At 38.9% G+C, this 14,582-nt stretch overlaps 1 protein-coding gene across 2 annotated transcripts in view; it reads right to left on the reverse strand.

Annotated features, from left to right (window-relative positions):
- The window catches only part of CTTNBP2 (cortactin binding protein 2), a 166,567-nt gene that overhangs the window by 146,820 nt on the left and 5,165 nt on the right, over window positions 1-14,582 (reverse strand). For both annotated transcript variants that reach the window (XM_010389331.2, XM_030933371.1), the window contains exon 2: window positions 7,842-7,949. In XM_010389331.2, coding sequence (XP_010387633.1) covers window positions 7,842-7,949 — 108 coding nt within the window. The remainder of the gene's footprint in view (window positions 1-7,841; window positions 7,950-14,582) is intronic.

A 14,582-nucleotide genomic window follows, 5' to 3' on the forward strand; every position in this document is an offset into this window, starting at 1 on the left:
AACCCATGACTTGTAGCTTAGCCACCAAGTGTCAGGATGAGGTGGCTAAAATGTAATCAGAATGCCTCAAAGGAATACCTTGTATTTTCAGATCACATGGAACTCTAAAAATTCTAAAAATGAACTGTTAATCAGACAGTCCCCACAATTGTGATCATGTTCGAAGTGTACAAAAATATATTCCTTGTTTCATCCTATTTGTAACCCTGATTCTATCCTGCACCAGAACAGATCAAATGGTATGTAGGAGACTGATCTGGGAAAAGCCTCATCTTTAGTTTGTTCTCCTTACATATATCTTGATAACTTATTAATAATCAGCAGGCAGATGCTACACAGTTACTTCAGTTGCTTATTATATGGGCTAGAAATGGTGATCATAAACATTTTGCTTTCACGACCTCATCACCTAAATTTTCTAATATATGGAAAAGCAACGTTTTGCATGGTATTCTATATTTTGTTTGTTTTTTAGTAATGGTAAATGTTTATCAGAGAAAAAACTGACCAGAAGTAAAGAATCAAAGTTGCTCATTTCAGTGTTTGTCCTGCTGGAACAAACACAATGCTACTTAAAATTCATCAGCTATTTCTTCTTTCTGAAAACTGATTTGCTAGCAGGAACAACACGAAATCTGGTCAACACCCTTCTTCCTTTCTCTAGCATGGCACAAAAGCGTTATCTCAACAGACAGGAAAGGAAACTTAAATTAATTTATGTTTTCATAAATTCAGCTCTGCTCAGCAAATTAATTCATTCATTAATTATAATGAACAGCACAAAAAGAGTATGTTTTGGTCTATCAAATGCCTGCATTCACAGGAGAATTTTGAAATACAAAAGACTGCATGTTTTACTTAGCTGAAACCAATAAAAAGCCAGATTGTTATTCTTTTATCAGGATTTAGCAGACATGTCATATGAGGAAAACATTCACAATACTCTGTAGCATACGCTGTAGCTGTTTTTAAAACTAGAGTGGAACTATTATTTTATTTAAAGTGATTGTCTTTGTTCTATGTCAAGATTCTAGCACTGAACCATACAACTATAAAGGCTTTTTAATTTGAAAAATAAGGTATTTAATTTCTGCACAAGAAACTGTAATTCAATTTTAAATAGTAAAATATGTAATACATTTTGAAAGTGTCCTGAAGTTGTTAAAATGGGCATTTTCAGAATACTTTTAGTTTAAAGGTATACTTTTTCAAGAAAATCATTGTATCATTATGCAACATATTTGAATAGAGTTTTTACATTTATTTTTAGCAAAAAGAGATTTTTCTGTTTTTCTTTTTTCTTTTTTTTTGAGATGGGGTCTTGCTCTGTCACCCAGGCTGGAGTGCAGTGGCTTGATCTTGGCTCACTGCAACCTCTGCCTCCTGGGTTCAGGCAATTCTCCTGCCTCGGCCTCTCAAGTAACTGGGATTACAGGTGTGTACCACCACACCTGGCTAATTTTTGTACTTTTAGTACAGATAAGGTTTCACCATGTTGACCAGGCTGGTCTCGAACTCCTGACCTCAAGTGATCCACCTGCTTCAGCTCCCCAAAGTGCTGGGATTGCAGGCATGAGCCACCGAGCCCAGCCTGAGATACATCTTATAATGACTGGCAAATTAAATCTGCCTGTCCCAAGGCAAGGGCTCACTGTTGCATGTGGGTGGGCTCAGTTCTATAGAGAGGATGGGGGTCAACAAGGTATCATCGCAGGTGGACTGTTTGCATTAATAGGTATAAATACAGGGACCTCATCCCAAATTTGCCTGCCACCATGCCTGGCTAATTTTTGCATTTTTAGTAGAGACAGAGTTTCACCACATTGGCGAGGCTGGTCTTGAACTCCTGACCTCAAGTGATCTGCCTGCCTCAGCCTCCCAAAGTGCTGGGATCATAGGTGTGAGCTGCCGCGCCTGGCCAATTTTAGCAAAATCAGTTTTAAAAATAGTCTTTCCTTGACTAGTATTACCTCCTTAAAGCAGCATTTCCCAAGCAGCAGCAATGTGGTCCCCCATGGAGAGACCTTGTTGTCACAGCTGAAGAGCTGCTACTGGCATCTAGTGGGTAGAAACCAAGGATGTCGCTAAATATCTTACATGTACAGGACAGCTCCCCACAAACAGCAAAAAATAAAGTGGTCCCAAATATCAACAGTGCTGAGGTTGAGAAAATCTGCTTTAAAGCAAAATTACTTTAGAGCTTTAAATTTTATTTTTAATTTTGAACCCCATGAACAGCCAAGTTTTTGAAAAGGAAGATCATTCTAGACAAACTCAATATACTGAGTCACGGTCTGAGAAAAGTAAAACTTAGGCCTAGATGGCATTACACAGAACATTAATTTTAAATACATAAAGTCAAGAAACACAATTTTCTAAACAGCTACAATTTTGGCATAATACATCTTCACTTATATGTACTTCAAAGTTTATTTTTATGCCTGCTACATAGTAGGTACTCATCAAATCCTTATTGAGGAAGGAAGGAGGGAAAGATCTATCTTCCTATATCTTAGCCCAGGATATTCTGAAAGATAATATTGAAATCAAGACAGGACCCCTCCCTCTTAGACTTCAGCAGGTTGTTAATGTTTTCCCAAGTCCTCCCTTCTTCCATAGTACTACAGTGTAGCCAGCTAGCCCTGGCCATTTTCCAGGCTCCTATGCAACTAGGAAAAGTTGCATGTCTATGAAAGGCCTCACCGATACACTGTGTGCACTCTGCAGAAGAAAGACCATACTTAGAAGAAATGCTTGCCCTTCATTCCCCATCTTTCCCCCTTACCATATATTGGGATGTGGAGCTGGCACTGATCCTGTTTCAAGCATGCTGATGAGGTTAACTCCCTAAGAAGAGTAGTAAAACAAAAATAACCTGGGTTGTTGAATGACCACTTGGCATGGAGCTGACTCTCCAGCTGGGATCACTCACCTCCAGATTGTTATGTGAGAGAAATGCACTTATTTAATCTACTGTATGTTGAGTCTCTTTCTTACAGCCACTTGTACAAGGCAATTCTATAACTGATAGTGTCCTGTGTTACTGGGATGATAAATGCATTCTATCTGAAGAAATGTTAAACTGGATAATTTTTAAACATGACAATGCAAATAATAATTGAATGTCTAGATTATATAGTTACTTTACATGAAGATTAGGAGGAAGAATTGCCATGGGTTTATTATGGTCAATCTCAGTTATCCAATCTAAAAGGAAAAAGGCACAGAAAAAATCTGAAGATAATTGCCAAAAGAATTCATTGTTTAAATGATATTTACGTAAACTCATACTAATGATAGCAGGCTGGGCTCTGTAAAATGTAGACTTAAGCACATAATTTTGACTTTCAAAATTTTATAGTTATAGCATTTTCATCTAGTTACAGCATTTTCATCATGTTGACTTGTCTCTCTTTGACTAAGACACCCGTAAGAATACCAGTAGCAAGAGGAAAAAAGAAACAAAGGCCAGAAGACTCCACAAAGTAAACAATTAAACTTGAATCACGGATTTCTGTACGAATTGTGTACTCAGATTTTGAATAGTCAATTAAATTTAGTTCAAAAGCTTCTGTGCCTATCTTGGTATTCAGAAAATGTGGCTGCTTCTCTTTGGGCACATTCTTTATTGAACTACAGAGTATTTTTCTTTGGGCTTTATCTGAATGTATCTATTCAAAGATTTATTCCTACTCTATGTGAATATGGAGGAATTGTTGACAAACTAAATATTTCCCATGAGAATCAATTAAAATATACTTCAGTTAATCAGCTTTATGCACTTCAGATTTTTCCATCAATATTGCTCTTTTTAAAAATTAATGTCTTCAATACTGTCATGGACTTTTTATACTAGGAAGTATCTATACCTTAAATACATGAAAATAGCAAAGGTACCAAGATATATATTGCAATCTCTTAACATCGTTCCCATTCCAAATTATATTTATGGATTGTTTTGAAAAGTCTGTTGCCATTAATTCAATGATGTATGCAATTTTTAATAACTTGAAATCAAAGCATCAAGATAGTATAAGTTAAAAAGTAAAATAGCTTCATCTGAAATATATGTTTAAAGATTTAAAATTCTAAAGAATTTGAACATCTCACAACAAAATCATTTCTAAATGTAATAAAGTTCAGCGTACAAATTAGGTATCTTTATAACTTATATATTAAATTCAAAACTATTTACTATTTTCAGAGGAATATTAATTTTGGCTGAAAAAAAAAAAAAACCAAGATGCACTTCCTTCACAGTTGAATAGCAGCACACTGATTACCGAGTGAGGAGATTTTGATTCTTGATTAAGGAATAAATTGATCTCATAATGCAAAACAAAATTAAAATGACAGTTTCACAGCCTCTCTCCTTCCCAATTTCTTTCTGGGGCATTAGTCACTCAGCTACATTCCACCACTACAGGAAAAGGCAAACAGATGACACACTGGGACCGTGAATGTCCCAGGGAACATTCAATCAGTAAATCACCACAGTGAGTCTGTGATGGCTACCACAGGTATGTGAAGATGACATTATTACCTATTGTACAAAAAAAAAAAAAAATCATCCAAATAAAGAAATCACAATTCTGAATTTTAAACCAAAAAAGCTTTAAGAATCTCCATATACACCGAGTTCCACATGGAAGGCTGTGTGGAAATGAACTGGAAACTCTTATGCATGCCATATCTGTGGCCTTCGATAAGTCAGAAGTATCCAGGCTTTTTGGATTTTATCTATACACAAAGGACACTGGTCTTGGCCAGTGGTTCCCCACAGGAGCAGTACCTTAGGATGTGTTTTGGAAACAGACTAGCATTTTTTATTTTCACAGTGATGGGCACTTAGGGGAGGCAGGGCAAAGATGTGGTTCCTTTCCACACATCCAGGAACTGTGCCATGTTCTCTGTCACGTTCAAATATTTCTCTGTTCATTCCTTTCACTTGAACCTTCTATATGACCAGTTTAGAGAATAACTCCTTTCTACTTATTAAACAAGTCAATTTAATTTTTAACAAACTGAATTTTTCCAGGAATTCAACTCCTGTGTATGTGTGTACCTTTGTTTGCCACTTTACTAAGTCATTCACCACTTCAGAAAATCACCTCTCCCACCACAAATCTGCTGACTCAGAGTAAACAACATAGCAGGATGGGATCAGGATTCTTTTTTTTTTTTTTTTTTTTTTGAGAAGGAGTCTCACTCTGTCACCCAGGCTGGACTGCAGTGGCCGGATCTCAGCTCACTGCAAACTCCGCCTCCCGGGTTTACGCCATTCTCCTGCCTCAGCCTCCCGAGTAGCTGGGATTACAGGCGCCCGCCACCTCGCCCGGCTAGTTTTTTTTTTGTATTTTTTTAGTAGAGACGGGGTTTCACCGTGTTAGCCAGGATGGTCTCGATCTCCTGACCTCGTGATCCGCCCGCCTCGGCCTCCCAAAGTGCTGGGATTTAGCCAGGATGGTCTCGATCTCCTGACCTCGTGATCCGCCCGCCTCGGCCTCCCAAAGTGCTGGGATTACAGGCTTGAGCCACCGCGCCCGGCCGGCGGGATCAGGATTCTTTTGCAACTATTATATTCATGTCAATGCCATGAATAGGTTCAAATAGCCACGTGTTTGTTTTATCATGTCTTTCAGTACAGTTATGTCTGAGCATTTATATATATATTGAGCATATATTTTATTTTATTTTATTTTATTTATTTATTTTTTGAGACGGAGTCTTGCTCTGTCGCCCAGGCTGGAGTGCAGTGGCTGGATCTCAGCTCACTGCAAGCTCCGCCTCCCGGGTTTACGCCATTCTCCTGCCTCAGCCTCCCGAGTAGCTGGGACTACAGGCGCCCGCCACCTCGCCCGCCTAGTTTTTTGTATTTTTTAGTAGAGACGGGGTTTCCCCGTATTAGCCAGGATGGTCTCCATCTCCTAACCTCGTGATCCGCCCGTCTCGGCCTCCCAAAGTGCTGGGATTACAGGCTTGAGCCACCGCGCCCGACCTCATATTTTATTTTAACTATTTTCCTGTTATCTTTGTATTGGTTTTAACAGAACCTACTTATACATGCAACTTCTCCACAGATTTCATTGCACGACAGTAAGAAGGTGATAAAATATTTTATGAAAAGGAGACATCACATTTGATAGGCAAAACACTGACCTACGACATCATCTAAGGCTCCTCATAATTCTAACATTCCTTGATTCTATGAAAAATGTCCACTTGGCAAGTGCTGATTATTAGCAAGCTTTTACCTCTACTATTACATTTCAACATTTCAAAGTATTGCAATTAAATTAAAAAGAGAAATACATGTGGTTGCTAAGGTGATACATGAAAACACCGACTTCATTAAACGTTCAAACATTGATGTTAGTGGGGAATTCCATAGTGCTGATTCCTTTCACAGATTAACACAGGACAAAAAATATATATATATATCTAAGGCACAGTTGGAGCCCTTCACTTCTATCTGACCACAAGAGGCTATACTACTGGCCTCAGCAGCAGACTGTGCCCTTGTTCTGTCCTTGGGCTAAGGGGCACATATGTTAGTTATATACTGCCTCAGCATCTCTCCTAAAAATTTCATTCAGGAAAATATACATCTGCCAGTAATACAGATGTTCTAAATGTGGAACAGGATGAACATAACCAAACTGCAAATGTCTGCTTAGCAGAACTTGCCATTCAAAAGGCAACACCTTCAACTCAATATTGGCTTGCCGACAGTGTAACTATACTACCATTTTTCTGTGGCAATTTGTTCCTGCAATCAAATTGAGGGATAATCATTACATCTGCTATGCCAACTTCTGGTTTATGAAAATACATTGAAGACATGACTTCAGGAGCTATCTCTTCTTCCCACACAACTGAGTTCTCCCCATGTCCACCTTCTCCATTATTATGTCTGACCATCCAGCACTACCACCTCCCTCCTCTACCATATAAGCTCCTGTCACAGGCAACAATATGTTAACATTCCACAGATTTTCATATGTACATTAAATTAAACTTCCCAAGACAATGTTTGGGGAAACAATTCCCTGGTGAAATAAGATAAACCCATACTTAACAAATATAGCCTTCTTGGTCAAATGACCAAGAGCCAAAAAGATAATTAATTACATACAAACTATTAAACAGAAAAGAGGGACAAAAACAAGCACCAAATTATGTTTGATCTACATACCAAAACAAACGCAAGATCCAGAACATTCAATTGGAAAACTGCATCAAGAAAGTCTAATAACCATTGTTTTTTCAAAGAGAAAATTTTATTGAGACATTTAAGTAATAAATTCTTTGTAAGCAATTACAGAAATATTTCAAAATTACTGAAAGTTTGAAAAAATTAACACTTTGAAGGTATGGATAAACATTTACTTTTTAACTCATGAGTTTCTAAAAATAAAATAATTTTTATAGGAAGAAAAAATATATATTACCAGCAATAATTTTTATAAACCTCAACTTTTCCTCACTGCCCTCACATACATGCAGGATACCAAATCAGCAATTTTCTGAAAATGCGTGTTTCTAACCAAATAAACATGCGAAACATAAAAGGATTTCTGAACGAGTACAGCTGATTCCTCAATTTTCCCACATTAAACAGTCTACTCTCAGCTCCCAGCATTTCAATGACCATCTGACTTCAGTGTTTGTTTGGGCTTATAAAGGTTATGGGTTAGTGTTTGGGGTGAAGAGCACATTTTGACCCGATGTAACATTTTATATCTATTTGATTCAAAAATTAAGAAAAAGAAGGTTTGCCAATGGCTCTTTGCAAAAAGCAAATGACCCAGCATGGAGACCCAGTCCTGTGTCGCTCTTACCCGCAGGGCCTCGATGACGAGGTCTCTGGCCTCCAGCTCCCCTTCCATGACGCTGAGGAGCATCCGCAGCTCGGATTTACTGAGAGTATCCACATCAAACTCTTTTTTCTGTAACACATAAAAAAAGAAGGCAATGAAAAATCTTTTCCTAAGGAAGACACACACATCCTAAGGGTATGCAATGGATCATTTTTATCCCAGTGGCTCAGCAGATCCAAGAGGCACTGGGGTACTATTTGCAGCAGACAATCTATGCCCTGACCTTCTAGGAGGAGAGGTAAAGACTATAACGCCAGTCTCTCAACTCTCCTCTCCAAGGAGCTATAGTTCCCCAGCCTGCCTGCACACCCAGACTCAAAATCTCTCCAAATTACACAGCACAAATTTAAAGTCCCTGGAGTCTCAAGCAAAATAGGTCTGGTATATCTTGGGGGAGTAGGGGAGTTTCAAGAGAAGCAAAGAAAGCATGGATGTATTCCTAGAAGGGCCCCAACAAAAAGGCTCCTGGGAGGTTTTTATAAATTCCAGAACATCCAATAATAATAGGTCATGTTTATACACTCTGCAGCAGAGGCCACCAGCTGGCAGCCAAATCTGGCCCACAGATGTGTGTTACTAGGGTCACAAAGTGGGTTTGTCGTCGTCGTTGTTTTTCATTTAGCCAACATTTAAAAAATCTTAAGATGTCACCAAAAAATCCAGATCCCTGGCTTGTCTTCAAATGTCAGATGACTGGGTAACTCCAGATTCGTATTTCCTCAGGGCAATAATCCACAGAGCCAGGAAGTAGCTGCCCCTTTAGAAGGAACACATTCCTCATGTTGCCAACCCTCCCCCACCAACACATACACACACAGATACACAGCACAGGCACACGCACTTTTAAGAAACCAGGACTGCCACTCATATGTGGTCATCTGGGCGGCCAAAGTCCGGTGAGTTTGGAACCCCTGCTGTTTGGTTATCAAAGTGCCTTCTTATGAATGCTTCTGTAGCTTCTTGGCAGGCCTGGGAGGGAGCTGAGACTGGAATAAGTGAGCCTTCCAGGGATCTAGCTACAGCATGAAGTCAGCACCAGGGCCCTAGGTGTGTGTGGCGGGGAGGTGGGGGGAAGGGAGGGGGTCATAATTTCTCACACAAGGTTCTTCCAGCCCTTTTGTCTTCTCTTGTCGATTTCTTCCCTGAGCGACTGCATCCAACCTCTTAAGGCTTTAAATCCCATAGATATACCACTGACTCTCGATTCTTTTGTCTTCCTCTCCAACCTCCTTCCTCACAGCAACTTTTATAAGTAGGTTCTCCGGCATTCATTTTAGAGATAAAGCTGAGAGTGAGTTCACAGTCAGCCTGGGTGAGTCCAAAGCCTGAGCTCCTTCCACTAGGCACACTCTGCTCCTCCCTTCTGTACACAGACTCATTTGACAAGCCCAGTCACCATCACAGAGAACACAACATTTATCCCCAAATCTGTCTGTACACTCACCCTCAGAAGCCATTGTTCAAAACATGCCAGAATATTACTTCACACTTGCATAGCACCCAATGGCTTACAAAGTATTCTCAAAGAATTGACTCTAATTTACACCATATTGCCATTTCCATTTTTAAAATTGAAACTCAGAAAAGTCAGATAATATATGCAGAGCATGCAACCAGTAAATGGTAAAATGAGGATATATGACCAAATGCCATGACTTATCTTCACACTTTACCAGCATGGCACCAACATTCTAGAATAAGCTCTTTGAGATGAGATAAAAATGGTACCATCCTATCAATCACCCAACATGAACACTGGGCTATTTCTGTGAAGACACAAAAGTATACATAGCAAAGACAATAAACAATTTCAGAGGCTTTCAAACAGACATGACCAGAATGGTAACATTTAAGTTTCAAAAGAATCTTCTGGAAACAGATATGATGGTACAAAGGGGAAAGAGACTAGAGCTAGGAGCTTCTCTCAAGAAAGATTTTAAAAGGATCTCTCTCTTAAAATTATTTCTTTTTGCATACACACTAGACAGAGAAGTTATTTGGAAAGGCAAGGGCTAAGGATAAAGAGAAAAGGAAAACCTATAGCAAGCATAAATCATGTATAGTTCTCAGGGATTCCTACTTCAAAGATTTCTTAGAGATGCTCCCTATGAATAGTAAAATCCAATGTACCAAGTCCCAATTTCTGCTCCCACTACACAGTAGTGTCCATAAAGTCTTATAAACCAATTGTTCTCAAACTTTGGCATGCATAAGAATCACCTTAAGACCCTGTGAAAAATCAGGCTGCGGTGCTCCACCCCTGGAAATTGTGATTCAGTGAGTCTGAGGTGGGGCTGTGAATCTGCCCTTCTAACAAGCTCCTGCTGATGTTGCTGGTCCACAGACTACATGCTGGGGAGCACTTCTATAACTCATGCCATCCTCTGTTTTCTCATCTGTATAATGAAAATCCTAACGTCTACCCTGCATTCTCATGAGGATTAAACAAGAACATATCAATGAGGTAAGTGCCAAATGAAGGCAGGCGATTGTTATTATTAACCCAGATGTTTCACGTAGAGAGGAGTAGGGTATTGGCCAGGAGCCTATTTCTTTGAAAATCTACCAGCCCACGTCCAATAAACTCAGTTTATTGGCTATGATGAAAGACAGGCTCTTTTATCCTGGTTTTTCCCACTGAGATGGGAGAGTAAGCTGCAATTCTTATGTGCTTTAGAGGGTAATGTTTTATTAATGATGCTGCTGGTTGCTCTAAAGATTTTAATTAATCGTATATTTTATTGTCCTGCTTCTCCAAAGCTTTATAAGCAAAGTGCTCCATTTTAAAAACTAATAAATTATGAAAGACATTGCCAAGATCCTGATTCACATCAGAGTCAGGAGAGCCTGCCCTGCTTCCATCAGCAGCAGCAACACATGTGACCTACAGCCAAAACTTCTGTTTTTCTATATACTACCATCAATAAAGAGGGAAATTCATTAAAATAAAAAATATTGGTACAAGGGTTCTTGCTAAACCATAGATTATGTCACACAGAATGTTAAAAAATAAATCTGTCTCCCATCACAACGTATGAAGTGATGTACTGTTTGAAACATACAGTGCATCTGTCTGCTTGTCTTTCTTCTCCGCTACTAGTCATAGTAAAATTTCTCTACTAATTCCTGACCTTCCATAGTGCAAATATTATAATAATATTTTCAAATTGTCAACACCTTTCATTTCCACTCTATTCTGGCAAAACAGGGTTAAAAAAAGTACTGTGCATGAAAAGATGCTGGAGATCTTAAGACTCCAAGTATTTTATAAATAAATATAAAGCACTTTAGTATTTTTAGAAAAATAACCCCAGAAGCAAAAATTCTAACAAAAAACTATATTTTTGTTAGAATATATATATATATATATATATATATATATATATATGAATGAAGTGGCATTAATCTTAGATGCATATGGTACAGAAGTACTTAGATATAGAAAAAAGATTAAAGTTTCTTGGTTTAAGAGCCAAACGAATTATTTTAAGTCATATGTTCATAAAAGACTGCATTGATTTCAAATTGGATAGAAGACAGGACAGATCCAAATGCTGCCACTCACACAAAAAATTAAAGTCTGTATCATGGCACTCATGAAAACACGACTCCCAAATCCCCAACTCCCCCCAGAAAAAAACAGAGGAGACATGCCCACAGATCGACGCTTACTATTGAACTTGCCTTCCCCAATTCAAAAAGAAAAATCCAGTTCTTATTTTTTAGTGATGAAAAGAAGCGAAAAACAAAATAAAACCAGATCTGTGCCAGGCATGGTGGCTCACGCCTGTAATCCTAGCACTTTGGGAGGCCAAGGCCGGCGGACTGCCTGAGCTCAGGAGTTCAAGACCAGCCTGGGCAACACGGTGAAACCCCGTCTCTACTAAAATTTTTTTTAAAAATTAAAAAATAAAATTAGCCAGGCGTGGCGGCGTGCGTCTGTAGTCCCAGCTACTCTGGAGGCTGAGGTGGGAGAATTGCTTGAACCCAGGAGGCAGAGGTTGCAGTGAGCAGAGATCATGCCACTCCAGCCCGATGACAGAACGAGACTCCATCTCCAAAGAAGAAAAAACAAAACAAAACAAAACAAAACAAAACAAAACAAAAACACAGATTTCAACTCCACAGGCCACTCTTCCACTTGTTACATTTGCCAGGAAAAGCATTCCAGGAAAAACGCTTATTAATACCTGGTTTTAAAAATCTGGCAAGGCAGCTTCAACCAATCCAGAATCTGGTCATCAAATACAAAGTATATCTTGTTTGGGATACAAGTCATATATATTAATTTATTGTATGTTAATCTATTGTATATTATAATTTATTTAAAATTAAAGATTATACTCATATAATTATACATTATATATATGATATATTATATATAAATTAGAAAGGAGAAATAATCCCAAACTCAACTGTTCAACACTGTAGTTTTGAACAGCTCTGAATTACTTGGGGCAAGTGTGGGGAGGGCATTCTTCAGGATTTTTTCTCATACAGGCTGAGAGAGAGAGAAAGAGACAGAATAGACAAAACAGACCCTGGCTGAATCAAGCCATCTTAAATTTCCAGAACTGAACACAGGCCAATACCAAGTTTGCCCCTCCTCAAATCTAAAACACTAGGTTTATGTGGGGAATTCAGTAGACACAGCTAAATATTAATAGAAAAGTCTTACCCATATCGTTTTACAATTAGTGGAACCAACCAACATTGATTGGTTATCAGAATGCCTTCAGGAGACATTATGAGCCACAGTGGCAGAGACACCCCTCAGACCTTTCCTCAAATACATCCGTCCTATCAGGGTTGCTGGGGGATATGTTGGTAACTAAACACAAACTCAGGCACTTTATCTGGCTCTTCCCAGCCACACCAAGAGCTTCTCCTTCAGTTTAACATCCAGCAGGTTGTGCCTATTTTCCATCAGTAAGCTTTACATAGGAGAAAGCAGGCAGACTGGAAGGTGGGGTGATGAGTGATGTGGTAGGAAACAATCAGCCAAGTAGGGCAAATCACTTCATCTGTTTGAATCTCAGGTTTTCCATCAGTAAAAATAAGGATGCTGGAGTAAGTGATCTCTTAAATCTCCTCCAGCCCCTAAACGTCCTGATTTCATGTACCATCAGGGTAACTGGATTACTGGACTGAGGAAATTTATTTAGGTCATTTCCTGAGTCTAAAGGCCTTTGTGAGGTACTTGAGGAAAACTGATTTTGCCTCTTTGCTCAGAAGTTACAGAAATGTATTTTCCTCCTAGTTTAATAGTGCATGCTAATAATTAATAATGCATTTAGAACTTTCTATGTAAGCAAGCTTTATGCTTTGGGGATGAATAAGGGCTATCAAGAAGTAAAAGTAATTAAATCATCTTGAAAGTTCACCATCACAATGCAAAGGCTGTATCACCAACATGCAAAAAATTAAATCCACCTCTCTAGGTACCTACGAACATGCACTATGTTAAGAATTCAGCTAATTATAAGGGTTTTCATGAAGAAAAGTACGTACTTCTCAAGATCTCAAACTATTTTCAAATCTCTGAAGTTACTTCTTGCCTTGAGATTATCTTCCTGGTTTCTCTCTCTTCAAGGAGGAAAGAATTTTTGTGATGGGGTTACCTACTTCTGATGCTGCTCTTCCTAAGAGAATGGATTCTCCTCTGATTCATCTGGTTACTATCTTTCTTCAGCACACAGCTCAAACCCCACTTTTGAATGCCTTTCCAGACTCCAGAAATCTCTTGTTCTCTCCATTCAGTCTTAAAATCTGTTCTATTACTTCACTTGGCAGTTAATCATGCCCAGCCTTGTGCATTTCCTCATAGTACACTTATTATCTCTATTAACTCTATTTTCTCACCCCTACTAGATGTGTCAGGACAGTAAGAATATTACTTCTTCACTTATTTTACCCAACGTGCTCCCCCTGCCCCCACCCACCATATACACTTTGGGTATAAAATGTCTACTGCACACAGTATGAAAACAGAAAGCGTGCAAAGGATGTCTCAGGTACATCCATCTTACTAAGATACAAAGTTTCAGCCCAGTCTAGGTGCAACTAAGTAACTGGATTAGATCATTCACTCAGCGTTTCAAAAATCATCTAGAGTAACCTAAACTAGGGAAGCTGCTTGATGTTCTGCTTTAAAACAACATATAGCACAGAGAACATGGGGTCTATTTGGTGTCAGCTCTCCAAGGTCATGCACCTCAAATCAACCACACCGTCTGGGGTCTTTCATGCAAGACAAGAAATTCAATGTATTGAAAGGCGGTAATACTGACAAGGAAACAATGTCAGGAAGGAAACCTGGTAATGGATGTAACTAATTTTAGCTAAGAGAAAGCTGGAAAGGATGGCAGAAAAGTGGCTCAGTCAGGGGTGACAGCCTCTGATAATTAAGCCCAGCTACCTCCCTTTTCCTCCTTTCAGATCTCTCTGCAGTCTCTATTTCCTCCTTAGGGGAAAATAAAGGACCATATCTCAAATAATACAAACATCTATTTTCACTCTAACTCAGTTTTTCGATGTTACATCAGCCCAACATGGGACATGGATCAGCTCCACGGGCAAGCAGACATTCAGATGGAATAACCATCCTTTAAGAAGCTTACAATGCATTAAAGAATAGTCTTGATTATCTGTAGGTGGCAAATGTCTGCATGCTGATTTTCAAATGAAGAGGCTGGGCCAAAT

The sequence above is a fragment of the Rhinopithecus roxellana genome, chromosome 6, assembly GCF_007565055.1.
Source record: "Rhinopithecus roxellana isolate Shanxi Qingling chromosome 6, ASM756505v1, whole genome shotgun sequence".
In the NCBI taxonomy this organism is placed as follows: domain Eukaryota; kingdom Metazoa; phylum Chordata; class Mammalia; order Primates; family Cercopithecidae; genus Rhinopithecus; species Rhinopithecus roxellana.